The sequence below is a fragment of the Rhinolophus sinicus genome, chromosome 13 (genome assembly GCF_057876585.1).
Source record: "Rhinolophus sinicus isolate RSI-liver-muscle chromosome 13, RSI-T2T, whole genome shotgun sequence".
NCBI lineage: Eukaryota > Metazoa > Chordata > Mammalia > Chiroptera > Rhinolophidae > Rhinolophus > Rhinolophus sinicus.
The window spans coordinates 8,893,097-8,920,945 of record NC_142513.1 but is presented as its reverse complement, the minus strand read 5'-3'; the positions used below and the strand labels follow the sequence as shown (position 1 = coordinate 8,920,945).

General features: G+C 51.5%; 1 protein-coding gene and 1 long non-coding RNA gene across 9 annotated transcripts in view; one reads left to right on the top strand and one right to left on the bottom strand.

The window, feature by feature from the left end:
• RIPOR3 (RIPOR family member 3) overlaps nucleotides 1-27,849 on the bottom strand; it is a 65,202-nt gene that overhangs the window by 16,895 nt on the left and 20,458 nt on the right. For 3 of the 5 annotated variants that reach the window (XM_088789074.1, XM_074317882.2, XM_074317885.2), the window contains 3 exons: nucleotides 10,135-10,253; nucleotides 2,475-2,621; nucleotides 1,213-1,291 (listed from right to left, as the gene is read on the bottom strand). In XM_088789074.1, coding sequence (XP_088645200.1) covers nucleotides 1,213-1,291; nucleotides 2,475-2,621; nucleotides 10,135-10,253 — 345 coding nt within the window. Of the gene's footprint in view, nucleotides 1-1,212; nucleotides 1,292-2,474; nucleotides 2,622-6,244; nucleotides 6,390-10,134; nucleotides 10,254-27,849 lie in introns of those variants that run through there. The other 2 variants (XM_074317886.2, XM_074317881.2) reach the window with 2 other exon arrangements.
• LOC109444585 (uncharacterized) lies at nucleotides 6,570-27,560 on the top strand. Of its 4 annotated transcripts, none has more exons than XR_016018153.1 (5): nucleotides 6,570-7,047; nucleotides 10,027-10,296; nucleotides 16,276-16,510; nucleotides 20,809-20,975; nucleotides 22,235-27,560. It is a non-coding gene; the product is annotated as an uncharacterized LOC109444585 (long non-coding RNA). The 4 variants fall into 4 exon arrangements; XR_016018150.1 differs by having other exon boundaries at nucleotides 16,191-16,510; XR_016018152.1 differs by having other exon boundaries at nucleotides 10,027-14,184.

Genomic DNA, 27,849 nt, shown 5'->3' with positions numbered 1-27,849 from the left:
GGGTGGGATCTTCTTGGCAGTGTGTGGCCCCCCTGCCCACCAAGGGCGAGCGAGGCCTGGCTGAGCCGCCCGCCTTCCCTCCCCCAAGCACCTGGCACATTCGTGAGGCTAGAGGCCCTGCGTCTCCCACCCTGCCCACCTCCGACATCCTCTCCAATGGAGCCAGGATACAGAGGTGGCCAGCTGCTTCTTTGATACAAAGAATCCCTTCCCCGTCCCATTTTTCCAACCCCTGTTCTATACTTCGGTTCTTTAGAGAAGCAAGACCTCTTGGCTTTTGTTTCTAATTCCATTAAGGAGAGAAAGCTGAGGTAGAGAAGAAGGGCTGGGACTTCAAAAACCAGAAAGGAAGAGCCTCCCCCTTGGGAGGCTGGAAGGCCCCAGCAGTAGATTCTGATAGTGTGAGCAGGTAAAATATAGGACAGCCAAATACATTTCCAATAAACAATGAATAGTATTTTTTTTAAATATGAGTATGTTCCAAAGATTGCCTGGGACATACTTACACTGAAAAATTATTGGGGATTTATCTGAAAATCAAACTGAACTGGGCATCCTATTTTCTTGTTTGTTTTTGGTCTTGATTTTTTTGTTTTGTTTTTTGTTTGTTTCGATTTTGGTGTTTTGTTTGTTTTGATTTTGGTTTGGGCTAAATCCGGCTGGGCTAAGGGGGTGGCAAAAGCCCAGAGCACATGGGTCTTGGGCTAGGCGGGCCCCAGAGCAGCCCCGAAGACACTGCCCTCAAGATGGCAGGAACGGCGGAGCCGCTGGGTGATGGGGAAACACGCAGGCTTGATCAAGGCCACCATCACAGGCAACTATGACACACCCTAGCTTCGATGCCTGACCCAATTTCTTGGCATCACATGAGCCGCCTTGATTCAGGTCACCGGATGGCCAAGGTCTATAAAACAAGGCCATCTAAAACAGTACCTCTCCACACCTGCCTGCCTTCGTTAATTACTTCTAGAACCAAAGAGAGAATGGACGTGGGCGTCAGAAGTGTAAACTCTGTACCCTGTCGCGGGGAGCTTCCCACCAGCCTGTGAGGCTCAAGTCATCGCCAAATAAACCAAATCCATTCCTTAGGCCTCTGAATTCCGAGACAGAGTTGCACCCATGGTGCAGGCAAGGGGGTGAGGAAGGGAAGGGTCCATCTTTGCGCCCCAGCCAAGGCTGCTTGGGTAGGAAGGGCCTGGGGCGGGGTCTCACCAGCCTGGAATTCCTGTGGGTGTCCTTGTGGCGTCCTGACAGGTAATCCAGTTCAGCCTGCTGGACGCACAGATACTCCCTGGAAGGAGAACAAGGGAAAGGAATTTGGAAAGCAACAAGAAGAGGAAAAGAAGCAGGCTGATGCCCGGTGTCCCGGAGTGCAGGCAGCCACAGCTGTGGTTCTCAGCAGGCTCAGAGGGCAGAAGGCAGAGCCATCCCACCCACCTGGAAGCCTGGCCCCATCCGCTCGGCCTCCAGACCCCACACACTGGGCCACGTGCCCGGCGCTGTGCAAAACGGGGAATCTCTCTGTTAATTCCCCAAACAGCCCCACAAGCAGGTACTACTGTTATTAAACCCATTTTAGAGATGGACAAACTGACCCTTGAAGATGGCAAGTAACCCAGCACAGGGTCACATGGCAGGGAAGAAGCTGACCCAGGTCTGAAACCCAGCAGTGGCATCCAGAGGCCAATATCTTCACCCCAGCCCCTGCGGAGATCAGCAAGAGCATGCCCCCATCATGGACAAGGGCAGGCCATTCTGCTGTTCAGATGCCCAGAGCCAAAGACCAGACAAGAGCCTGGGAAACCCATTCTGGAAAACACAGAAAAAGCCATGGGCCCGGAGGGAACATCTCGTGTTGTGTTTTCTAGCCAAAGAAGCTTGGACAGGAAACCTGAGGTCTGTACTTGGGGGCCGAGGTGGGGCTCCATCATAAACTTGCTGGGTCACCCCAGGAAGGTGACTCACCTTCTCAGGGCCCATTTATACCACCTTCTGCCAGGCCCTGCTCATTCAGAGGTTGCACTCCCCAGAAAGAAGGAGATGCTGCCCCAGACAATTCTCAAAGGTGCAGTCTTATGGAAATCACCGGAAGCTGTCCTGGGAAGTGAGTGCCTTGGAGACAGGCTTCCAGCCTCCAGACACACACCCCCAGCTCCCACTCTACACCAGCACCAGTTACATCATGGGAGAAGGGTGAGGGATGCCCTTTGGGTGGTGGGGAATGGGTGGGGGGAGGTGGCATGAATCCCGAGCCCAAAGCAGACAGGGCAGGTCAGCTTTGGCCCTGAGCCCCACTCCCTGCCTTCTGGCCATGGGATCCTGGACAAGTTGCTTCCCATCTAAATGACTAACCAGGAGCTCCCTCTGTGGCCTCAGATAAGATCCAACCATGTTCCCCAGGAAGAGGCAGAGAGGGTCAGGCAGGCAAGGACGAAGAGTGCACTTGTTAAAGGCTACAAACAGCCTGTTCTTACTTGAGGCCTCTCTTCAATGCTTCGAAGATCTTCTTCACTTGCTGCGTCTTGAGGTCTGGGCAGACAGACCCCTTCCGCAGCGTGCCGTACATCCTGGAGGATTTTGAAGGCATTCGAGACCTCACCGAGTTTCTCTGGATGGACTTTCTGTGAGAAGGGATGCGGGTCAGAGCAGGGATTTGGATAGAGCCCTTCCCAGGCACAGACACTTTGGGAACAGTGGCCAGAGCCCTAATCAGTCAGGAGACCCAGCTGAATCCCACCCAATTGCCACCAAGCTGCATGATCTTGGGAAAGGTGCCAAGACTCTCTGGGCCTCAGTTTCCTTATCTGTAAAATAAGGGCTTGGATTGAGGATTAAAAGAATGCTAATACTAATAACCTGATATGAGAAATTATCTTATAGTGAGAAATACAATCAAGCAGCCAAATGCCAAGGCTTTCTGTTCAGCATGCTTTGTCTGTGCAGGCAAAGCAACATGGGAAGACAAATCATAGTCCTGTGGTATACCCATGGGGTGGGCACATGTTGGCTTTGCCTGCCCAGCATCCGTCCACCTCCCTCTGTTAATAGTACCTCAGTTTTCCTTTGGGGAACCTCCCCAGCCCTGCTTTTAATATGTGTGGTTTGGAGGGAGGTTGCCTGACAAAATCAATACACACAAACACACACATGCATGCACACACATACACGGGCATTCTGAGACAAACCCATGTCCCAGGCCCAGGTTAGTCAATATAGTCCACTCGCCCGGCCCAGGGACAGGCATGGGAACCAAGTCTGCCCAGTAACTCTGTTAGGAGTTTCGTTCCAAATTCATAGGAAGGAGAAGGGTTCTCGCTGCCAGCATGCTAATCTGGGGGAACACACCTGAAACTTCCAGCCACCTCCTTTGCCACCATATAGGGAGAATGGAGCCAACACAGAATGAAGTGGATGGAAGCAGACAAAAACCATAAGACAATGAGTTCCTAGATCCAGCTATGCCTGAAGCTAGGCCTGACTTTCTGAAGCATCTGACTTTCAGATACATGAACCATTGATTGTATTTTTTGCTGAGGACTATGGGAGTTGGGAGTGTGGACTGGATGAGCTCAGCGGTGACAGCTGTGTCTCTCAGTTCTTTAGGGATTTACAGGCATTTCAGGATTGAGTGCAGTAGCACAGGGTCAGGGTGCCCTCATTACAGTACAGAACTGCTTTCATTGGCATCTAAGCCTCTTCTAGCATCTTATAATCCTATGCCTTGTCTGCTAAGCTGAGGCCAGGGCTGGCTGACGCTACCATCAGACATGTTTAAGTTCATCGTATCCCTCTAAAGGCGGTGTTTCCCCGATGTCCCTATAGCAGGTTTGGCTTTCATGACTATCTTCTCACAAGAAACAAGGGTGGAAAGCACACTTAAAACGAGCTCTGGGTCAATTTTTAAAAGGGGAGAAACTAGTCTTTCTCTCCAACTTCTCCCCCTTTCTCTCCTTCTTCCTCAGGTGCGCTGAGGAGCCAGCTTCCACCATTTACACTAGGGCCCCCATGGGGATGCCTGAGCCACAAGGTAGAAGGACCAGCCTGGGGAGCAGACCACACATTGGTTCAACGCTGTTAAGAGAGAGGGAGGAATAACGAATCTTCTATAAGCCCCTGTATTTTGGGGGGTTTCTTTGTCAAAGCAACTTCGCCTCTACAAATATGGACTTTCACAACCACCTAGGAGGCAGGTGTTCATCTTAACCTCATTGCAAGGTAGGGAAACTGAGGCTCAGATAAGTGACTTGCCCCAGATCATGTAGGTGGCAGAGCTGGGACCACACCCAAATGTATTATTCAGGTCCTCAGGCTGGGATCTTGACCATGCAGCTGGGAGTGAGGTGCAGGATTCTCAGGGTCCTCAGAATCACCTGGAGGACGTAGACCTGGATTGCTGACCCCCCCTAGCCCACTGGAGTTTCAGAGAAGAGTCTGGGGTGGGGCCTGAGAATTTGCATTTTAATGTGATTCTGCTGGTCCAGGGACCACCCTTTGAGAAGCAGGGTCTCAGGGGAGTCACCATTTCTGCTTCACTCAGGAGATGTCCTGGTGCCAGAAACCCAGCTCCATGTCTCCCTGGGATGCCTTCACAGTCTGCTGTACATTTGAGGTCTAAAATCAGGGGCACAGGACTCATTCATTCATTCATTCATTCATTCGTTCAAACACTCACAGAGCGGGGTTTCCCGGGTCAGGTGCCGTGATGAAGGCCAAGGGGCCAGGGTCCCACCCTCAAGGGCTCACAGTCCACAGGGAGAGGGGGCCTTGCAGTCTGGAGAGCCAGGCAGAGAGCAAGCGGGACACAGCTCTTACTCCTTCGCCAGGCCTGAGAGAAGGGCCACTGGGCCACTATTATGCCCTGGTTCCGCAAGCTGTGTTTCCAGCCCAGCCAGAAGCTGCACATTCCACACACGGATGCAGACACCTGCTGTTGACTTAACAGAGAGGAGCCGTCCTGGCCACCCCTGCTGATGGGACCAAGTCCCAAGACCTGTGTTTCCCCGTCATGCTGCACAGCCGCACTGCAAACCAACATGCCAGAAATACAGACCCCAGGCCCTGTCCAGGCATGCTGAGAGCTGGTCCCAGCGGACGCGGCAGCAAGGAAGGTTCTGGAACCCCACCCTGGACCCTCAGGGGACTTACCAAGCTGGGAGCCTGTACTGTCTCGTGGGACATAAGCTCCTGGTCAGCCACCCTGTTCAAATCCCAGCCCCAGAGATCACAGGTACTTAACCTGCTGGAGCCTGAGTTTTCTCATCTGTAAAATGGGGATAATAAGAGTGCCTTCCCCACAGAATTGTCATGAGATGTCATTCAATTCAACAAATATTTACTGAGCATCGACTGTGCACCAGAAGCCATTCTAGGGGCTGGCAGCAGAACAGTGACCAAAACAGACAAAACCGCTGCCTCCGTGAGCTGCCGTGCCAGCTGGGGGAGACCGTGGGAAGGTGTAACAGGCACAGGTTCTGGAACCAGACACCAGGGTCTGTATCCGGCTCCCCCACTTCCAAGCTGTATGATCTTGGGTAAGTTATTAAACCTCTCTGTGCCTCAATTTTCTCATCTGTTAAATGGGGACCAGAGGAAGGATTGCCATGAGAGTTACATAGCAATAAGTTAATAAATGTAAAGGGCTTCAAGCAGTGCCTGGCAAAGAGTAAGTGCCACGTATGTGTCAAAGTCAAATAAGATCATTTTAAAAATCACATATCAGATAATGCCTAGTGCTGAGGAGAGAGAGGTAAAGGCAGGATACTGAGTTTAAATAGGGTGAACAGGAAAGGCTCCCCAAGCAGGTGATGTTGGAGGAAAGGCACGTGTGCAGAGCCCAGGGCTTTGCAGCCTGGTACATCATTAGTGCTCATTCCTGTACCTGCTGTTGCTGTTATTATATGACAGGTGACACTTTCCAAAGACCGGTAGGGGCTGTGCTCCTCGGCCCTCACCCTGCCTGAGGCCACATCCCCTCCCTCTTAGAACAGACCCTCCACCAAGTTGCCATCTCCAGGCCGGCAAAGGCAGGCAGGGCTGCAGCCTCGCAAGAGGCAGGTTTTACACAGGCTAGGGTCCCCGGCAGGTGGGTAGGCAGGCAGGTCAGGTGAGCAAGCAGCTCTGAGGTGGGAGCCGTGCTCACCTGCCAGCTCCCAGAGGCCCCAAGGCCCCAGCAGGTGCATGCCCTCGGCCAGGCCCCCCTTCCATCTACCTGAAAGCCTCCTCACTCTTGCTGCTGTGACTGTACCTGGAAGTGCCAGCTCCCGGGGAAGCTCTGAGCCCAGTGCTCTTGTCTGTACTTCAACAGGGCAGGTGTGGCAGCCACTCTGAGGGCTGGTCCAGCCAGGGGAGGCGATGCGAGTGCAGCCCCCGGATGGTGAAATCAGACTGCATGTCTGGCCCGGTGTCACAACTGCCAGGGCAGGGAGCCACCTCTAGGGCAGACGTTTCACCAGTCTGGGAGGACTCAGTAAATATTAAACAGCCCCTGGCATGCCAGACGAGATTCCAGATGGGCACGTGCAACCCACTGGCCCCAGCCCTCACATGTCCTTCTGTCTGGTGTCGTGGAGAAACGCTTCACCAGAGGACCTGGTGCGTGGCTGCTGCAGGTGCAGGGTCTGGAGGCAGGCAGGGCTCAAGTCCGCACCTGCCCCCTGCCCCTTGCTCTCAGGTGGGGCTGGGGTGGGCATGGGGCAATTACAGGACCAACTGGTGAGGACTCAGTGTAACAACAGTGTAATCCCACCTTTCCTCCTGGGTCTGGTGGTCCTAGCTGGGCGGGGGTGACGCCAAACACTCGCAAAGCTCAAACTGCTCTGGGTGCTTCCCAGGGACTAAGCTACTTCTCCTGACATATTCTGAGGTCCCTGGAGTCTGGTTCCACTCCCACGGGGCAGTCTGAGCACCTCATCTGTGTCCGCTCTCCTCAGGATCCTCACCTTGAAAGCCAAGGCCTGCTGTTGAGATTCCCCACCTACACTTCCCAGCCGTCCCAACTGAGGAATTCCAAGGTGGCGAGGATATCACAGTGTCTCTGGGCTCAGGAAGGTAGGTACCTAACAGCCGGGGAAGGGGAGATCTGCCTGAGGAGTGGCAAGAAGGGACTAAGAGCAGTGGTGCCTGTCAATCAGGGCGGAAAGGGACAGTGTCTGGGTCTGGCCTCTTCTTAGAACCCCCTTCCTGAATATATATATATATATGGCTTTATTATAGCAACCATTCACACCTTAGTGTAAAATTCCCCCACCAGATTACTTCCCCAAGTGAATTCTTTGATTATGGAATAAAAAGCCATGTCCAGGGTCAAAGGGGTTTCAGGTGTCAGAGCAGGGGTGAGAGTGAGGGACAAAAAGGGTATATAACCACCCCACCTAAGTAAAGCCCTGCTCTCCTGCTCTCCGTCTAAGATTATTTTGCCTGACCCACGCCAGCGGCTGAGTGCCTTGGCAAAGTTGCTGTGTTTCAGCCTGGTTGGATTACCTGGGAAGGTGAGGGCTGAAACCCAATCCAGGCCTTCCAGCCCCAGAGCCAAGGGTCCAGACCCCTGGGAGTTGGACAGAGACAGGAAGTTACAAATAGATGTGCTCCTTCCCTGTTGTGGTGGGCACGTCTTTCCTCATCATGGACGGGACTGCACGGAGAGGCTGAGGGCAGATGGTGGCCACTCAGGGACCGCAGAACCTGCCCGGGCCAGGCCTCCTCCAGAATCTCCTGAGGGGGGACCCCCAGGAGGAGGCGCCCACAGGTGGTGTCCAGGAGAGGAACAGCTTTGAGGAACCCGCTTCCTCAGCCTAGGATACAGGCTTTGCAGGACCTGCCGCTTACCCTTGCTGCGGACCCATGAGCCTGAGTGTCATGGGATCACATCCCCTCTGTTCTCTTCCTACCTCGAGTGCTGAACCCAGGAATCGGGGAGAGGAGGGCAAGAGGCTGGGGCCCACCTGGGGGCACTTTCTGGGCAGAGCTCCTGACTAGGGCTTGAGGAGACATTTCCCATGGATTCAGGAAATCCAGAGGCCCCCAAAGTCCTGACAGGAGAAGAGCTGCCGGCAGGACCAGCCACAGAATTCTTGAGGCCCCGTGCAAAAGAAAATGCAGGGCTCTTTGTTCAAAACTTATTGAAAATGTCTGGATGGAGACAGCAGAACGTTAAATCTACACAAGGGACCCTGTGTCAGTCTGCAGGCCCCTCCCTGATGCCAGATCCCAGGGGCAAAGTCCCCATAGTTCTCTATGCGATTAGAAAAGGTGCCCTCCGGGTGGACCAGCTCCATGCCAGGGTGCACTGGCTGGAGGCGCCCGTTGACCCGGCGACCTGCACAGCTGCCCTTAGCAGCCCTGGTTACCAACCCCCTAGGGCGGGGGACCTGGATGAAGCCCAGAAAGAGGCAGCTCAGGAACAGTTCAGTCAAGAGGCAGCATCATTCCAATTTATACTTAGCCACTGTCAGCAGCCTTTATGGATGCCTGCTGGGTGCTTTCCTCACACTGGCATCCACACTTTCTCGTCTCCGAAGCTGGGGTCGGGGCACTGGGTGCTAACTCCCTCTGGGCCTTTGACCAGAATCCTCCTCTCTCTCTCATCACTGCCCCACGTGCTGGCCACACACCCACTTCCTGTCCCTCAAAGTTTATTCTCACCTCAGGACCTTTGCACTGGCTGTCCCCTCCACCTGACAGCCTTCCCCACCCCCACACCCTGTCGGCACATTGTTGTTTGCTCTCCAGGCAGGAGGGCAGAGCCTGGGTCTTTTTCTAGAGCTTGGACTAGGGCTGACCAGAGTAGGTGCTCCACACATAGGGAATGAATTAGGCATTCCCAAGGGTGCTTCCAGCTGGGACACTCCAGGATTTCAACCCTGGGACGCCCCACCTCCCAGGCACACCTTGGAAATGAGCAGCAGGAGAAGGTGAGTGAGCTGGGAGGGCCTGACCACTGGGCGAGGCATCACGGGGTCTAATGTGCAGCTGTTGGACCGGAGGGAAAAAGCTATGGGAGGGCCTGGTCTGGGGCTCAGCGGGGTCCCCCCAGGACATGGCATTGAAGCCAAGGTCTGAAGAAGATTCAGCAGGAACTGGCCAGGTGAAGGGTGGGAGGAGAGTTCTAGGAAGAGAGCCCAGTCTGGCAAAGTTCCCAAGGGGAGAGAGGGCCATGTGGCTAAAGCACAGGGTTAAAATTAGGCTGGCCAGCCAGGTCACAGGGATGTCACGTGAAGGGATTGATTGCATTCCAAGTGGGAGGGAGTGCCATGACGAGATTTGCTTGTTGACTGACTCACTGACCACCAGGTTCTGTGCCCTGCTCTGGCTGTGAGTCTTACCTGCCTCCCACATCAGCTCAGACGGCAGGTGTCTGGGCCCCTCAGGATGCCTGACTGGCTGCCCCACCCTCAGGCCTGCCAGCTGGCAGGCGGCTCCCCAGGGCCTTGCACAGTGTCCGACATGAAGGCCTGGAGTCAGAGAGCCAGGCAGGCTGAGGCTGACTCGGCTGGGGCCCCCAGGCACAGAAACGCACCTTCCTCCTGGGAATTACCTACGGCTACAGGAAACACGTGGTGGCAAGGCCATGACCTCATGTCCAGAGGATCAGCACTTCCCCGCCCCCAGGCCATCTCTGCAGGAGCTGCGCCTCCTTTGAAAACTTTCCATGAGCACCTACTGTGTGCCAGCATGTGTCACTTCCTTGTACCCTCATGACAGCCCCACGAGGGAGGGACAGTCGTGATCTCCATTTCACAGATAAGGAAACAGAGACTCAGAGAGGTGATGTCACTTGCCCCAGGTCACAGAGCCAGGATAGGCAGCCCCATTTCCCATTCTGTCAAACAGGACAAACATTCCATCCTAACCCCACCCCCAGCAGCCCAAGTTCCAACTCTAAATCAGTCTTGCTGTGTGACCCTGAGTGAACAGCTCCACCTCTCTGAGCCTGTTTTCTGTTCTGCAAGTGGGCCTGATGGGTTTCTCCCAACACCAGAAACCAGCCTCCTCCAATCTCTCCCTCCCTCTCTCTGTTCTCGGCTGCAGGCCTGGCATGAGAGCCAACCTCGGAGTCGCTGGCAGTGTGGAGAGGATGTCCCTGCCGCCCCGCCCACCCTGGAAGAGCCCCACACCCACAGCACTGGCAGAACTTACGCGATCCTGCGGCTCTGTGCGCTGCTGAAGCCCGCGAAGGAGGCGCTCCGGCCCACAACGCCCACGGCCCCCGTGTCCCTGGAGGACAGGAAGCGCACCCTCACCGACATGGTTGTCACCTACAAGGAGAGGACAGGACAGTCAGCCTCACATCGCTGCCCGGTGAGTGCCAACCGGGCTGACTGCCCTCCACCGTGGCCCCCAAGGTCCTTACAACAGCCGCCGACATGGGGCGGCCGGTAGTGTCCCCAGCTCCCCGATGAGAAAACTCAGTCTCCGAGAGGTTAGGGAACCTGCTTGCAGGAGTGGCAGGAGCGAGACTGGAAGCCAGGTCTCGGTACTCGGGTCTGGGGTTCTTAGAGCCTGAGCAACGCTGTGTCCTGTTGCAGGGAGAGACAGCTCCCCCGGAACCCAGCTCTTCTCAGCTCCCCTCAGCTACACCTCTGCCTACAATCATCACCACCACACAGCCTCGGCAAGCACCTACTGCATGCCAGACATTGGAAACACACGCTGAGCAGGACAGGCAGAGTCCCTGCCCTCCGGGGCGCCCGGTCCAGCAGGATGGCCAACGAGCCACCAGACCATTATAGTTAGGAGTGGACGGTAAAGAGATGGGGAAGCCCAGGCGCTCCCTGACCCAGCCATGGAGGAGGCAACCAAGAGCTGAGAAGGAGAGGCTGAGGAGGGGAGAAGGAGACAGGAAAGGAGGGAAGGGTATCTGAGGCACAGGGAACAGCATGGTAAAAGCCTGAAGGTGCAGAGGACATGGTGTAATCCAGACATGGAAAGAAGTTAAGGGCTTGAGGTGTGGCTCCAGGTGAGGGCAGAGAGGCCAGCAGAGCACAGGTCAGGGGGCCTTGGGAGCCCCCTGGAAGGACTTTGGCAATGCAATTGGGCAAAGGTACCAGAGAGCCACGAGAGGGTTTTGTGCAGGGGGTGACGAAGCCCAATTCACATGAGGCCAGGCTGCTGGCATCAAAGATTTTCAGAAGCACTCCCACCCTGATCCATTGCTCCGTCTCTGACCCAACCTGCAATGAGGCCAGCCTGGAACTCTCTGTTTTTCCAAACCACCTCTAGATTGGAAAAATGCCACCACATCCCTTGGGACTATCGCCCAGCATCTTCCAGCATGGACAATTGGAAAGTTCTCCTCCATATCTAACCTAAATCTCTGCTGCTACAGTTTCATACCTTGTTCCTCAGACAGGGTAGGGTCAGTCCAACGATTCCAGGGACCCCACTGCCCAGGCCAAACCTATGAAAAAGCTCCACTCCACCAACTCCCTCCTGTTCCCACTTGGTGAGGCCCTTGCATTCCAGCATCCCCTTCACCTCTAGCTGAGTCGTCTCCACATCTTTGCTCATATTGGGGTCTCTGCCGGAACAGGGTTCTCCTTTGGGCCACATCTGTCCAGTGTCCAGTCCTGCATTTTGTTTGTAGTCAGCCCTTGCCACGGACTCCAGAGCCCACCCTCTGAGCACCCCCCAGCAGAGCTGTGCAGCCCCCACAAACCTTCCCCTTTTCCTATTTATCCCTCACCCCACTGCCCCATGTGTGCTGTACATAGGGAAACACTGGAAACAAAAAAGCCAGAGCTGGGCTCAAATCCCGGCTGAGGGCCTCAGTGATCACATCTGTAAAATGGGAATTCAGAAAAGGACCAAGGGGACAATGTGCTGAGAGCACACAATGCAAAAGACACTCAGAAAGAGCTAGTTGTCCCTGTGCCCTCATTCTGACCAAGACCCCTGCCATGGAGGTGACGTCTAACCCTGACAGTGGAAGCTGGCAAGCATTTGCTGAGTGCCCACTGTGTGGCAAGCCCCAGTGCTGGGGACTGTTACCTATAAATCCATGAACAGCACTGCGTACATATGGGGAGGTTGAGGTAATCTGGTAATGGAGACAGTATTTATTGAGTGCTTCTTATTAAGCCAGCCCTGGCTAAATGACTTATGTAACCTATCTTATTAAAACCCACACAATCCCCTTAGGCCGAGGAGCTATGGCTAACTTAATTCAACAGGTGAGGAAACTGAGGCTCAGAAAGGTGATAGCCTGGTCCAAGGACCCCAGCTTGGAAGCGGCAGAGCCAGGCAGACTCACTGTGCAAGGTCAGGCGTCCTGCACCCTACGATGTACCCCAGCCCCGCAGGGTGGTCCCCATAGCCCCCACTTGCACGGTGCTTGGACCGTGCAGCTTGGACCACAGACCGCAGCTCACGTGAATCGACTGTTACATTTTCAGGGATTTTGGTAGCTTGAAATCAGCCACAGTAGCAATATTTACACCAGGGAAACCAGCAAGCCTGACAAATTAGGGCTTTTATTCCTGCTGGTTTTTAAACCTTTATGAGCATCCCATCGCCCCCCACCACTCTTAGCTCCTGTTCTGGGTGACATTGGGAACCTTCTCAAACTGCTTGGCCGCCGCCAGCCAGGCGGAGCAAGGGGATGAGGCAGGAGCAGGAAGGGAGACCCCCACGGCCCGAACTCTGGAGTCAGGCCCAGCACTGGGGGAAGATTCGCAACACATCCTCATGAGAGCAGAGAATAATGACTGAAGGACTGAGACGCAGCCCGAGGTGCAGGCAGTGGGAGACCGGGAACAAAAATAAGGATTTCCGCCACGCGCTAGACTCCACGGGGCAGACAAATGCCTTCTGCAAAGAACCAGATAGTAACTATCGTTGGCTTTTCAGGCCATACAGTCTTTGTCATGGTGACTCACCTCTAACGTTTTAGAGCAAAAGCAGCCACGAACAATACATAAATGATGAGCCGGCTGTGTTCCAATAAAACTTTAATTACAAAACGAGCAGCTATTGATGGGTGACCCTGGGTAGCCAGCACTCTGCCTGCTACCTGTTCTAAGGGCTTAAAATCTCATTCAACTCTCCCCACACTGTAGGAAGCAAGTGCTGTTATTATCCCCATCTTGCAGATAAAAAAACCGAGTCTCCAAGAGGAAGAGAAATGACTCCTCCTAGGTCACACAGGTAGGAAACGCCAGAGCTGGGATTTGAACCTGGGCATGATGGACTCCACAGCCTGGCCACTTCATGCTACGCTGCACTGACATCACAGGGGCTAAGCAGAGGCTACCCAACCCCTCCCCCAGGAGCCAGACCCAGGCTGAGGGGGAGAAAATGGGGCCCCAGATGGAAATAGGTTCGTGAAGGGACCTGCCAAGCTAGATGCATGGCACTGGGAGGTGGCCGAGAAAAATCAAGCCTTATACCCGGCAGGCTTCAGGGTATGAGAGCCCAGGTCCCTGTGGCCCCCTTTGGACCTGAGTCAGTTCCACTGCCATCTCACTCAGCTGGAGGACTGAGGATGGGATGGGATGGCCTGGCTGAGACCCCTGACATCTCAGGCACCCTCAGTGGGCAACTCCTGACCAGCCCCAGTGAATGCTGGTCCCTTTGACCAAGGATGATATTCCAGTTTAATCATTGACGTGACAGGGGCACTGACCACTGGGAAAAGAGGCTGGGCACCTGGGAGACCTCATCCCCCCACCCCCCTGCAAGCCCCCTCCTCGCTCCTCCCCTGCTGTGGCTGGCATGAACCCTTTAGCTGCTGGATTGTGTGAAGGTCTGGGAAGTCCCTGGAGAGGGACACTCGGGTGGCTCAGGATAGCTCTGAGCTACCCCACAGGGCATGAAAGACAGCCCAGAGACCTCGCTGGTCCCTGGGAGAGGAGAGAGGCACAGAAGTCATGCAGGTCCCAAACCTTCCGTGGCAGACAAAACTACCTCTTCCTGTGGGTCCCTCGCTGCCTCTCTCTGGCCTGGAAACCTGGGCAGCACTTGCTGACAATGCCACTTGGATGCAGCTGGTGGTCACAGGGAGGACAGGCCAACTGAAGGGGCTTCTCACACAGCCAGCTGCTCCCCAGACTCTGGGGACTGTCCTTTGGCGTCTTCCCCCAAGGTGTGGCTGGAGGGAGCTGGAGTCCACTCCACTAAATCTGTCCTGCTCACTGCTGGCCAAAATCACCCGCCCTCCAGAGGGAACCTGCAATTTCACCTCATTTGGAGGTAAGGCTTCTAAATTTAATGGCTGGGCTCTTAGGGCTGGGCAGCTTTTATGCCTGAGCCCCTCACTTAGGGCTCTCTTATATCCGCTCAAATGCCAGCCGGGGCTTAGTTTGCTTACAGGAGTTTCCAAAATAGCCCCTTTGGTTTAGCATGAAAGGAAATAGCAAAATAGCCCAGGAGAGGAATGTGGGTTTAGACATAAGACATCCCAAGGAGGCTGCTCTGCGAACCAGACGGTCTATACCAGATGGAGTCCAGAGTCTACAGCCTCTGTGACCTTCCTGCTCAGGGCAGGTGATGTCCTGCTCCCGCTCAGGCCCATAGGCTCGTTAAGGACCCGTCACATGAGTGACTGCATGAGTGCACAGGTGGGCCATCGCATTGTACTTCACAGCACACCTGTGCCCATTTCACAGATGAGAACACTGGGTGCAGCCACAACAGCCAAATGCAAGGGGAAGGGTAAATAGCCCTGGCTGAGCCATACGGAGGACAGAGGACCTTTGTGTGGCCATTGGGGATGTGACTTTGAGGAGTAATGACATGGGAAAATGTTCAAAATAAGATGTTGAGTAAAAAAGAGCGCAATGTAGACTATATCCAACATGGTCTCAGTTTTAATTTTGAAACAATACCTTCGGTGGACACATAATTCCCTCATAATTAGAAAAGAATGTTAATTTGAAGAAAACAGAGACATTGAGTAAGCTGTCCTCTGTTGCACAGTAATTAAGCCACAAAGCTGACTCTGCAGGGGCTAGGGAGGATCCTCCAACCTGCAGAACTTTGCTTTTCACGATGAACCTGGGATCAGAGGAGAAAGTTTCCTTTTCAAAAAAACATGTATTTTTAAAGGTTCACAAATACTGTCGTCTACACTGCCAGCTAATCGACTGGTGTTTCACCCAGGAGAGATGACTTGTGAATTTCTGTGAACTAGCCAGAGGATGTTTAATTTACATGCCCCCGTCACTGCCCTGATCACCGCGACACACTCCCATCACCAGCGGCTTGGCCCAGGATCTCCTGGAAGAGACAGCTACATTTGGGGGAAGAAAGCTTTTTCCTGAACTGCCAGGGGCGTGGGAGTGTGTGCGGGTGCGGGGGTGGGGGGCAGGATGGGGAAGACAAAGCCTACATGGCAGATGACAGAGGTGGGGACAAAAGCCGACACTCTGGGACATACAGTGGGGCAGCTGAATCCCCTCTCAAACGCCACCCCCACCCTGTTTTGCTGTAGGACAGGGGATATAAAAGGGGCCAGACAAGAGGTACTGAGATGAAGTGAGGGGGCAGAGGAGGGGGCAGTGCACAGAGACCCCAGGAAGGACAGAAGGAGACCACACTCTGGTCAGTGTTCCAAGCCAAGCACCTCTGTGGGATGTCAAAACCTAAAACCAGTAGTAACGCTCATGCAGCCACCCTTCGAGAGCACTTACGATGTGCCAAGTCACTCCAGAAGCGATGGTGGGCTCTCTCAACCTCAGCACTGCTGACATTTGGGGCCGGAAATTCTTTGCTGTGGAGGCTAGCAACGTCCCTACTGGATGCCAGGAGGTCTCCCCTGTCCAGACGTGACAACCAAGAATGTCTGCAGTCACGCCACATGTCCCCTGGGAGGCAGAATCACCTCCAGTGGGCACCTCCGGGTGAAAGGCAGCTCTTGAAATCTGTTCTAGAAGGTCCATGAATTAGTGTGAAGGTGTTAGGGATCATTTTCATGGGTGAAAGGAGTCCTACTGAAGATACTATATTCAGTTGACTACAAATATTGTCCAGGCTTCTCCCCCTCATATGAGTAGGCCATGGGCACCTGGGGGGTTCCAGCAGCCTGACATCTTTGGAAGGGGGCCTGGGCCTGCAGCTCCCACCGGGCCTCTGCCATCTCACCCTCCATACACACGCACACGCATATACATGCTAGGGCACGGACAAGCGCCGGGAGGCCTGAGACCCAGACCTTGAGCTTAGAGAAGAGGCTGACTGAAGTCTGCTTGCTCTAACAGAGTTCTGTGTGAGACCTGCTTTCATGGTAACCCCCCACTGGCAGCAAGGAGACCCCCAAAGGCTACCTACCCTTTTTATCCAAAGGAAGCCCACCCTGGAGGAGCACACACTGGTGTGGGATTCAAAGCCGGGCAGGCTGGATCCTGAAGGCTACCCTGGCCGACGCCTGCACAGGATGTACCGCCCAAATTCTCCATCATCTCAGGGACACAGACCCTCCCCCACCACAGCTGGACATCAGAGCAGCATCTCTCTACTCTACAGCCAAAGGGACTGAGAGAAGGCCACTCCCGCCTGCTGTCTCTGGAAGAACAGTCAGGTAGGTTCCTTTCCCAGGGCCCACTTCTCCACCAGGCACAGGGGGCCCAGTGCATAGGACCCACGGAAATGGTCAGGCTACTTCTAAACTCAGAAGGCAAAAAAAGAACTTTTAGGTCAAAGAGAATGTTTTACTATATGATATTGGACATATTATTAACCACATATGAATAGCATATTTCATTGTATAACATATCCATTTCTATACCAATTCAGCCATGACATACACTATGTAACGTTGTTTATGGAAGACAAGTCCCGTGAAGGCCAAGGTGCTCGGGGCCCATGAAAGTTATCACGGCCCTACCTGTGGCTGTCTGCCAGGCCTCCCTCCCTCCCATCTGTCTCCCTCCGGCCCACAGGTGCCCTCTCCAGCTCCTTCCCCACCCGTCTTATTATGCAGATCAAGTTAGCCCTTTGTGCCTTTCTCCCCACTTCTCTCCTTTTATCTCCCACTTTCTCTATTCCCAATTCCACCTGGCCAAGCAGAGACCAAGCTGCTGAGGGAGTCAGGCTGGACGTTGCCTTTGACCTGACTTAGCTCATTTGACCCTCACCAAGGTGTGGTGCTGTAGGTTCTACCTACTTTGCCCCGTTCAGGACCCTAGCTGGGAGGCTGTTTAAGCATAGACAGCTTGGCTTCCAGCCTAAATCCTCAACCACAGGCCCACGGGTCTCAACTGCCAGGTCTGTAAAATGGGTCGGGGGACACCTACACAGGAGTCATGCCTGTACTGTCATCCCCAACTTGGTGCCCTGAGGGGGGGCCTTTCCTTCCCCAAGGATCCCTGCTCAAGCTCCCACATCCACCTACCCTCCTAGCCCCCTGCCCCCCTCAGCCTGGCTTCCACTCCATGGGGGGGCTCACTTCTTCACTTGCATTTCCCTGATCCCTAATGGGAGCCATATGCTCATTGTCTTTGAATCTCCTCTTCTGGAATTTATCAGTTCACATTCCTTTGTTCAGTTACCTACATTTTTCTTATTGATTTCAAGGAGCCACCTATAAATCCTGGATGGCAATCCTTTCTCAGTTTTCTGCCAGCCCCTCACTCACCTTTTAACTCATTCTTAATGGGTGTGTGTGTGTGTAATGGAAGCTTCCAATATTTATGTGCCCAGGTCTGTCAATACCTTCCTTCTATGTCTCCAAGTTTGAAGCTACATTGTCTACGTTTAAGATGAGGTTTCTAATCTGTGGACCACTAAAGCCTAGCTCCCTGGTGAGAATTTTGCCTCCCCACCCGCCCCCCTGCCCCAGGCTATAAAGTCCTCAAGGGCATCTCCTCCACAAAACTCCAAGAGATTTTAGTGTCTGCTCTGCTTCTCAGAAACACCCTGACTCTGACCCCTCCTTTCTACCCCCTCCCCCAGGACCAAGCCTCCACCACTTCTGGGGTCTTCATTGGTCCTCCCTTCTCCACCTTGCCCTCTGCCCTCACTGGAAAGCAGAGTAAGCTTTTAAAAATGTCCATCAGTTTTCTGGTACCCCACCCAGGCTCGGGGCTTCTGGGCGCTCTTAGAATTAAAATCTCACCCCTTCACTATACCCAGAAGTCCCTTAAGGAGATGCCACCTCCAGAGAGGCCACGTTCAGAGGTGCCTAAGGATGGAACCCAGACAGGGACGGCCAAGAGCTTCCTACCCGCTCCCTACCAACTGCCCAGAAAGGCAAGAGCGAGAGTCCCACTGTGCTCCTTTCCCACCCCTCAAAAATTAATCACAACTGGGGCTTGTCAGAGTAAAGGCAGGTGCAGGGCGGGTGGAGGTGGATGAGAGTTTACACAATCATCCAATTTCCACCTGCCCTCACCCAGCCTGTGAAGCAGGCAGGAAGAGATGCCCGCACTCCACCCACACACACACTTTTATAGCTGAAGTCCTGCAGCTCAGAGAGGGGAAGTGGTTTTTCCACACTTGCACAGCCAGGTAGAGGCAGGTCGGGAGGGAAATGTTGGCATTTGGACATGTTTTGAACACTTGTGTTGGGGGGGGAGACGGACCGCACTGGAGGAGCCCATTGGTGAGTGAGGGGCTAGGGCTGGAACCAGGGAGACCAGTGGGTGTAGCTCTCAATCTCAACCACACCCCAACCTAGACCCTGTGTCTCATGAGGCTCCATAGCCCAGCAGTGCTGAGTCAACCTTCTGGAATGCCCCAGGCTCCCCCCACAGCAGGCCCTGGGACTCCTGCACAGACACGTGGTCTGTGGGTCTGGTGGAGAGGGGACTATTTGCTAATAGAGGCTGTTCACAGCACGGGAAATGGTCAAGGGTTCAACAAGAGATGAGCCATCTGGTCGTCCCGAGGTAAACAATTTACAAGAGATAAATCAAACCAGCCTGCTGTTCTGGTTTTTCTTTCAACAATGTGATGTGCAGTTTCCTTTTCCTGTGGGTGCTGGGTGGAGAGAGAGAAAGAGAGAGACTGTCCCAGGCACGCTGGCCCCAGCTCAAGTGCCTCCTTAGGGCAGGGAGGCAGGAAGAGTCAGATTTTTTCACACCTCTTTTTGCCACATGGTTAACCCACATTGTAAGGAGAGTGGATTGTCTCCCAAAGGAACAGACTTATTTTCTAGAATCCAAAACCTTGAAATTTCCAGAATTTTCAGCCTTAAATCCATTTCCTGTTGGAAGAAGACCCCTACTGGTCCCCCCAGGTATTGCAGCCCTGCTCTACCAGCCTCTGCAAATGCCCACACAAAGGAGAGGGAGAGACAGACAGAGACAGAGACAGAGACAGAGACAGAGACAGAGACAGAGGCAAAGGATGGATGGATGGATGGATGGATGGATGGATGGATGGATGGATGGATGGATGGGTGGATGAATTAATGAATTTGGGGTATGTATGTGGCTTAGCCTGAAGTAAACAGCTTGTGCTGGAATTGTCATCCTGGAGTTTCCGAAAGTGTTGCAAAACTGTGTTTGGCTGACAGTGTTGCAGGCTGACTCTGGAGTTTGTGTACTACAAGCTGTTTATCAATTAATTCCCTCTTTGCCAAACATTCTTGCTTGGGTCTATTGGGAAATGATTTCGGTGGGAATGCATCTCCAATTTTGTAATGAAAATCGCCAATTTTGTAATGATAGCCTCCAATTTTGCAATTAAAATTTTGCAATGAAAGAGAGCTCGCTTTACAGAGGCTCACATTACTGAAAATGTGGCCAGGCCAGGTGGTTCCCACAAGATCAAGGACAACGATAGTACTAAGTTTGGAGCTCATGTCATAAAGAAACGTGACATCTTGGGACCAGGATTTTGGGACTCTGCAAAAACCTATGAGGTACACATCGAGATTCACAGGGAAGGTGATGAGTGTAAGTCTTGGAGGAAAAAAACCCAAGTTCAAGTCCAGTATTTGCCTCTTTGTCACTTATCCTCTGAGCCTCAGTTTCCTTATTTTTAAAATGGAAGTCATTGAAATTCCCTTAAGTTACTTTACAGTTGTAAGGACATGTGTTTTTCTCCTCATTTGAAGGACAAACCAAACTAGAATTTATAGCTTTTCCCACTGCTGTGCGCTGCTAAGTTTAGAGACATGAGGTAGTGTATTCGTTTTCCATGGCTGTTGTAACAAAGATCATACACTGGGTGGCTTAAAACAACAGATATGCATTGTCTCACAGTTCTGGAGGCTAGACAGCCATGATTCCTCTAAAGACTGGAGGAAAGAGTGAGTCCTTCCTGCCTCTTCCAACTTCTGGTGGTACCATCAGTCCTGGGCATTCATTCCTTGGCTGATATCTGCCTCCCTCCAACCTCTGCCTCTGTTGTTACCTGGCATTCTCTCTATGTGTCTCTGTCTTCACAAGTCGTTTCCCTCTTGTTGTAAGGACACCAGTCATAGTGGATTAAGGCGCACCATAATGACCTCATTTTAACTTGATGACATCTGCAAAGACCCTATTTCTAAAAAAGGTGGCATTCACAGGTACCGTGGGATAGGACTTCAATCTAAGTTTAGGCGGACACAATTCAACCCATATCAGGTAGAAAACACTTTGTTTAGCCCAGCAGTTCAATGAGGTTTTGGATATGCCAAGGTGGGCCCCAAGCATTGGTGGGTGGAAGAGGAGACCATAGACTATTCTGAATAAGAAAACACAGAAATGTGCGTGTTGATGATTGACAGCTGGAGAAGCAGGGAGGGGAGATGGATGACACATGAAATTCTCCAGGCAATGAAATTTTAGGATGGGGATTCTGGAGTTTACTTCCAAATATGCTCCCCCTGGGTTCCCATGGCCCCAAATTCTATGGGCTTCCTTCCTGATGGTACCCCATTTTCCTTTTGAGGACTCAGTTCTTGACCACTGCTGTCCGTCTGATGGGTTGGTCTGGGGCCCCACAGACCCCTCACCAAAGGGAGGCACAAGACCCAAATCAAGCTAAGCAGATGCAGCCGTTCTGGAAAAGGAATGACAGAAGACAGAACAGACTGGATTGCGCTCACGGTGGCCACAGTAGGACGCTGACGGCGATGTCTGTCTGCTATCACCCATCTTGGGTTCCTGAGCCCTTGGTTCAGCCCCATTTCCAGGCCTGACTCTCTGGATCCATTCTCAGTGAGCTGCCCTGCACTCCCACCCCCAACCCCACCCCAGGGGCCTTCCAAGACACCCTGTGAGCTGCAATGAGCCAGATTCTTTTATACCAGCTCACAGCAAATAGCTCCAAAGTCTGCTTTCCCAGCAGCCTTGTGTCAGCAATACTTTAGGAAGAATGAAAGAACTGGAGCAGCGTCCAGTGTGGGATAAAAGGGAAGAAGAGCAATTTTAGGGGAAGCACGGAAAAATGTAAAAATGAACATTTCAGCCAAAGGTGCCTACAGGAAATGTTAAGGCCCTCAAGCATCCTTGGGGATAGTGGCGAGGTCCTGGGTTTCTCACTGGGATGTCAGCCTGGCTTAAATATTAAAGGGAGGGTTACCCCGCACGAAGTCTGAAAGCTGTGGACTCCCAGGGACTGACGCTTGGCCTCCATGTCGAGTCTCAAGCAGAACGCCGGCATGTGGAGACGCAGGAGAGCGGTGACGGCTCCCTGACACACTGCCCCCAGGAGAGCACGGCCCCTTGCTTTGGGCCTGTGCATCACAGCCTCAGCTCCGGGCTGGGCTGTGGCCCGCCAAGCGGGGACTTCCTGCACACATGCTGTTTTGATTCTGCACCCCTGGGCTTTATTGGTTTTCTTGCTTAATGAGGCGAGGTTCACCCAGCCCAGTGGCAATCCCTGTAAAAGCAAGTTTGGATGACCCAGTGTGTTGAGTTTACAAGGACGTGCTCCCTGAGGGCTGGGCTGGCTGCAAACAGATGCTACGCCCCTTGCAAGGACAGCACTGAGGTCTGAGGGTTCTAATGGGAGGCAGAGGTGCCATGGGCACCAGGAGCCCTGGGCTGGGAGTCAGAAGATCTGGGCTCCAGCCCCAGCGGCTAAGAGGCGTTTGCCTGTCTCTTGTGGGTAAATGTGCTACCTCGCAGCATCAACAGGATTGCAGATGTAGAATCAGCCTGCAAACCACAAGGCTGTATGCAAATGAGAGGCAGGACCAACACGGCTGTAGCTATTATTGCCATGGTTATTAGAACCTAAAGCCTTCTGGGGCTTTAAAGCATTTAAAGAGGGTGCCCGGTGACCTCTGACCTTGAGCCATCCTCTCCTGTTTGGGAGTGTGTGGAACCTGTGACTATAATGCAATATGACTCCTCTGATTTTACTCTTGCAGGCAAAAGAGGTTTAAAGCATAAGAGGGATTCGTGTGAGGGAGATTCTTTATTTCTGGCTTTGGTGATGGGAGACCACATGGTAAGGAATACTGGAGGCCTTGAGAAGGTGAAAGTGGTCCCAGCTGACAGCTGGTAAGGAAGCAGGACCTCAGTCTTAGAGCCACACGCAACTGGATGGCACCACCAAGAAGGGTCTTGGGGGTGGATTTGTCCCAGACCCTGCACACAAGAACTCAACCTGACCCATATCTTGAATCTCAGCCTTGTGACACTCTGAGCAGAGACCCCAGCCACATCATGACAGACCTCTGCCCTGCAGAACTGGGAACTCAAACCCTGGGATTGTATGAAGCGGCCAGGTTTGTAATTTGCGACCTTGCAATAGAAAACCAAAACCTGCTCTGTTAAGAAAGCCTTACGTGGAAGGCTCCTACACCAGCTCCCAGTGCTGCTTAGTGGTCAGAGACAGGCCCAAATCCTGACTATACCGCTCGCATGGGACGTTGGCCGGTCTACCTCCCCGGCCTCCCAGAAACCTCAGTTTCCTCATCTGTACTATGGGAAATTAAATGTGTGTAAAGCATCAGAGAGGGTATGTCGTAAGGGATCATAGTAAGTGCCCCGGAGCCATGAGCATTGTACATGTTGGTGATGAGAATCAACTGACAACAGAACAGCCGTGCACCAGGGACGGGAGCGAGCCCTGACCCGGTGTCCTGGGAGTTCCAGGCCACTTGGGGAATCAGGACACTAAAAAGAAAGCTCCAATTTTAAGGAGAGTAGGTGGCACGTGCATAACAGTCTTTGTGGGCACAGTGGGGCAAAGACCAGGCCTCAGAGCGCTGAGCTCCCCGCAGAGTCTGGCATGGGCCAGGGGTAGTTCCCTTCTCAAGAGCCCCTCTGCACTGACTTTCCTGAGGAGGAATCTTTTATGGATTCTGCTGCTAAGCCTCTGTCTGACGCCTGAGATCAAGGCCTTGTCCTTGTGAGGATGTAGAAAAACTGGGAGCCTCGGACACTGCTGCTGGGAACACGAAGTGGTGCAGCCACTTCGGAAGACGGTCTGGCAGTTCGTCAGATGGGCGAGCATAACGTTACATGACAACCCAGCAATTCCAGTCCTCGGTACACACCAAGAGAAAATGAACATCTGTCCAATAAACCCTGCACACAAATGTTCTTGGCAGCATTATTCGTGATAGTGAAAACATAACAACTATTCAAATGTCGTCAGCCAATGGATGGATAAACAAAAGGTGGTCACCCATCCATACAATGGGTTACTATTCGACCCTATAAAAGAATGAAGTACTGCTCTATGTTACAACATGGATGAATCCGGAAACACTATGCTGAGTGAAGAAACCAAATATAGAAGGCCATGTATTATTGCTGTGCAAGTCCAGGACAGCCCAATCCATAGAGACAAGAAGTAGATTAATGACCAGAGGATTAAGTAGCAGAGGACAGTGGGAGGGACCGCTAATGGGCACGCGTTTCTTTTGGGGGCGATGAAAATGTCCTGGAATTAGAGGGTAGTGATGGTTGCTCACCTTTGTACATACGCTAAAAACCACTGAATTGTATACTTTAAAAGGGTGAATTTTATGGTATGTGAGTTCGATCTCAATTTTTTTAAACAGATTTTTGTTTTCAAGTCCTGACTGTTACTGACTTGCTGCTTGAGCATGGACAGATGACTGGGCCCGAACCCCCAGTTCCTCGTCTGTAGGGTAGGATAACCACAGCACTACCACGGGCGTCTGCTGAGATCACATAAGAAAATGCAGGAAAGTCGTGCTCAGTAAAGGGACATGTTAGAGTGTTCGTGCCCAGATTAGTCGCTGGAAAAGTAGAAAGTTGGGGTGATCTCTCAAGGGTCTGCCTCCTCCAGCAGCTCTGCTCCCTAATACACACACTGCCAGGCTGGTTTTCCTCGTCTGTCCAGCCCCTGTTCCCTCCACCCTGAATGCCCTGTGTGGTCTTCTATTGTGCCCAGCAGCGCCTCCTCTGAGCTGCTGTCCTGTTCCCAGCAGAGCCCTAGGGAATGCTGTCCCCTTCCCGAGTCCCTTGCTGGGAGGCGCTAATGGCAGGCAGAATCACACCCGGTCCTTTCATCTCCCAGGCCAGGCTCTGAGCAGCTTCAGAAGGGTCATGTCTTATGTTAGTGTATCCCAAATTTCATTCATTTAGCACCTTCACAATTTCCCCATATTCGGGTACCAACTGTATCATAAGTTACTTAACACTTGTCTTTAAATCAACTCACTTTTCAAAAAATAGGTGTATTTGAAAAGGACACGTTAATCATGACTGTAAACGAAGGGCCAGTGTAATTTGCCATCAAGAATAAACATAAACAGGAACCGCAAAATAGTCACACTGGACATAAAACCGAGTTCAAGTGCATGGTTGCCTGTGAAGCCTCTGCATTTTGGGGGAGGGGGAGCGGTGAGGGGGTCTTAGCAAGGCATTAAAGACATAGTAACAACAGACTTTCTCATTAGCATAATCACCACCGGAAGATCGTAGAAAAGGCACCTACATGATCTGTGAGTCACTGTTATTTAATGCCTGCACATCCTAAACCATCTCCCCTTATCTCCTGCAGGTTGTAACTTAACTATCACCTCCTTCTGAGGCCTTTCCTGGCCCCTCATCGAAGTGGGACTACCCCTGTCTCCCCTCCCATTTCTCGACCCCATTCCTGCTTTAATTTCCTCTCTGGGATACCTTCGGATGCCCTATACGCTGCATTGTCCTCGTCTATTGTCTGTCATGTCACCCCAGCGAGAGTGCAAGCTCTAAGAAGCGGTTTTGCTGCTCACGGCCCGGCACGCCCAGAAAATGCCTGGTCTCTAGGAGGCATTCAGTACACAGCTCCTGAATGAACGAATGGACGAATGAATGAATCTTGTGTCTTCAGCAGCTTTGGACTCTCTCACACTAGCTTTAAACAGTTGTTGCGTGAGCAAGTGAATGAATGAATTCATCCGTCAATTTTTGCCTGGATAGTGAAGCTCCCAATTTTTGCCATAACCCAATACGTGTGTGTATATGTTTTCAAAGTCCCCAGTTCTAAATTCCTCCTGCAGATTGTCTCCAGGACTAAAAGAACGGAACCTTTGCCAAGAAAAGAGGTTGAATTCTCAGGCCTCCAGTTTAGGTTAAATAATGATGATTGACCAGGAAAAGAAAGTTGGGGACCCCAAAAAGTTGTGGGGAGATGGAGGAGTGGGGAGAGTATTCCCCCAGAGACAAAGTCTTCCTGTCCCTCCTGCCCAGCGCCCCTGGCACTCTGCTGAGTGGGAGAAGCCAGCCAGACACACAGGCACGCTGCAGTTACTAAGTGACCCTAAGTACATCAAGATGGACGTCTTGACGCCAGCCACTCACAGTGGGTCTGGAATGAATTGGGAGGTTGTTAAGATCTCTGACTTAAGCCTCTTCTCACAGGAAAAATATTTATTTCACTGAGCTCTGCTTTTTGGAAACCTGCGCCTGTAACAGTCTGCATCGATCTAGCAGAGTTTTGGCTACTGCTGGCTTTTGTCTCCTCTCCTGTCTAGGGCCGTGTGTGTGTGTGTGTGTGTGTGTGTGTGTGTGTGTGTGTGTGTGTCCAAGATTATTAAGCAATCAGCAATAAGACACAACCAGGACACTCTGCTCTACTTTAACCAGAAAAAAACGGACACAAACTGAGTTTGTGACATGAGACATAAGACTTGGGTGTTTTATCTGTAAAGATGTCTGCTTGCAAGAGACAATTATCTTTCCTTCCCCTTTTATCATATATATATATATATATATATATATATATATATATATATATATATATATAGTGTAATTTGCCATATATATATCTCTTTGGTTTGGGAAAAAAAATACAAGTCTGAGGAAGAAAGTAAAACTCACTCCTACTCTTTCAAGGAGCCACGATTAGCTATTAGTACACAGGTCTTTTCATTCCTTTTCTACTTTTTGGAGCCTAAGAGTTTGAATTCCAGCTTTGCCACTTGCTGGCTGAGTGATCCTGAAAATCACGTCACCACTTGGAACCTCTGTTTCCTCATCTGGGAAATGGAGCAATAATAGTACCTACCTCTTTGGGTCATTGGGAGGGGTAGATGATAGAAATTACATACTGAGCTTAGCAGAGTTTCTGGCACATAGTAAATGCTCAATAAATTGTACCTATATTTATAGGATAAATGTATACAATTTTTATACCTTTGTTTTCATATAACAGTATAGCATATACATTTTCCCATTTCACGATTCTCATAAGCATTTTCAATAACTGCAAAATGTTCTATTGCAGGCCTACACCAGCATTTTTTTAACTGTTCCCTGTGGATAGAAATAAAGGTGGCTTCCACACTATTACAAAGGTTGCTGTAACAAGCCTCTGTAGACTCAAATCTTGGTCTGCATTCTACATTCTGTCTTTAGGACGAATTCTCAGAAGTGGAATTATTGGGTCAAATGGTACGAACACTTCCAAGAACCTCACTATATCATATTTAGCCCGATGAGTTGCTTTTCAGAAAGATAATCACAGGTTTGTATGAGAGACTCCATCTCACCGTGTCCCACTGAGGATTTTTACCTTTTAGTTGTTATTAATTTGACAGGCAAAAAATGTCATCTCATTCTTTAATTTGCACTTTTAAAATTTCACTTACTATTTTTCTAATACTGATTTTATTAGCACCAATATATTGAATGTTTACTCTATGCCAAGCATGGGCTTAGATCTCTGTAAAATATCTTAATCCCACTCTGGGTAAGAGTGAAAGCAGGGCTTTGAACAGATATTTGCACCCCCATGTTCATAGCAGTGTAATTCACAACGGCCAAATGGTAGAAGCAACCCAAGAGTCATTGACAGATGAGTGGAAAAACAAAATGCAGTATATGCAGACAAGGGAATATTATTCAGCCTTAAAAAGGAAAGAAATTCTGACACATTCTATAAGATGGATGAACCTTGAAGACATTAGGCTGAGTGAAATAAACCAGTCACAAAAGGACAAGTATTACATGATTCCACTTCTACGAGATACCTACAATAATCAAATTCTGAGAGACAGAAATTAAAATGGTGGTTACCAAGGGCTGGGGAAAGGGGGAATGGAGAGTTATTGTTTCATGGGGACAGAGTTTCCGTTGGGGAGAATGAAGAAATTCTGGAGATGGATGGTGGTGATGATTGCACAACAGTGTGAATGGACTTGATCCCACAAAACTGTCCATTTAAAAATGGTTAAAATGGTACATTTAAGGTTATGTCTGTTTTAAAGCAATAAAAAAATCTTAATCTTCGTGACGCCCCATGAGGTTGATTTTATTACCCTCCTCCTTTAAAACGTGATGAAACTGCGGCTCAGAGAGGTTAAAACACATTCCCAGCATCACACCGCTTATAAGTAGCAGAGATAGGCTTAGATGCCAGGTCATACTCCTGAAGGCTATGTTGTCCTACAAGAATTCTGTGAATGCAGGAGTCTGAGGGAAAATTCAACCAAACTCAAGGTACCACGTGGAGTTAGCAAGTACACTGTGCCAGATGGAGCTGCTGGCCCTCAAGGTTCAGAATTCAGTTCTAAATTTA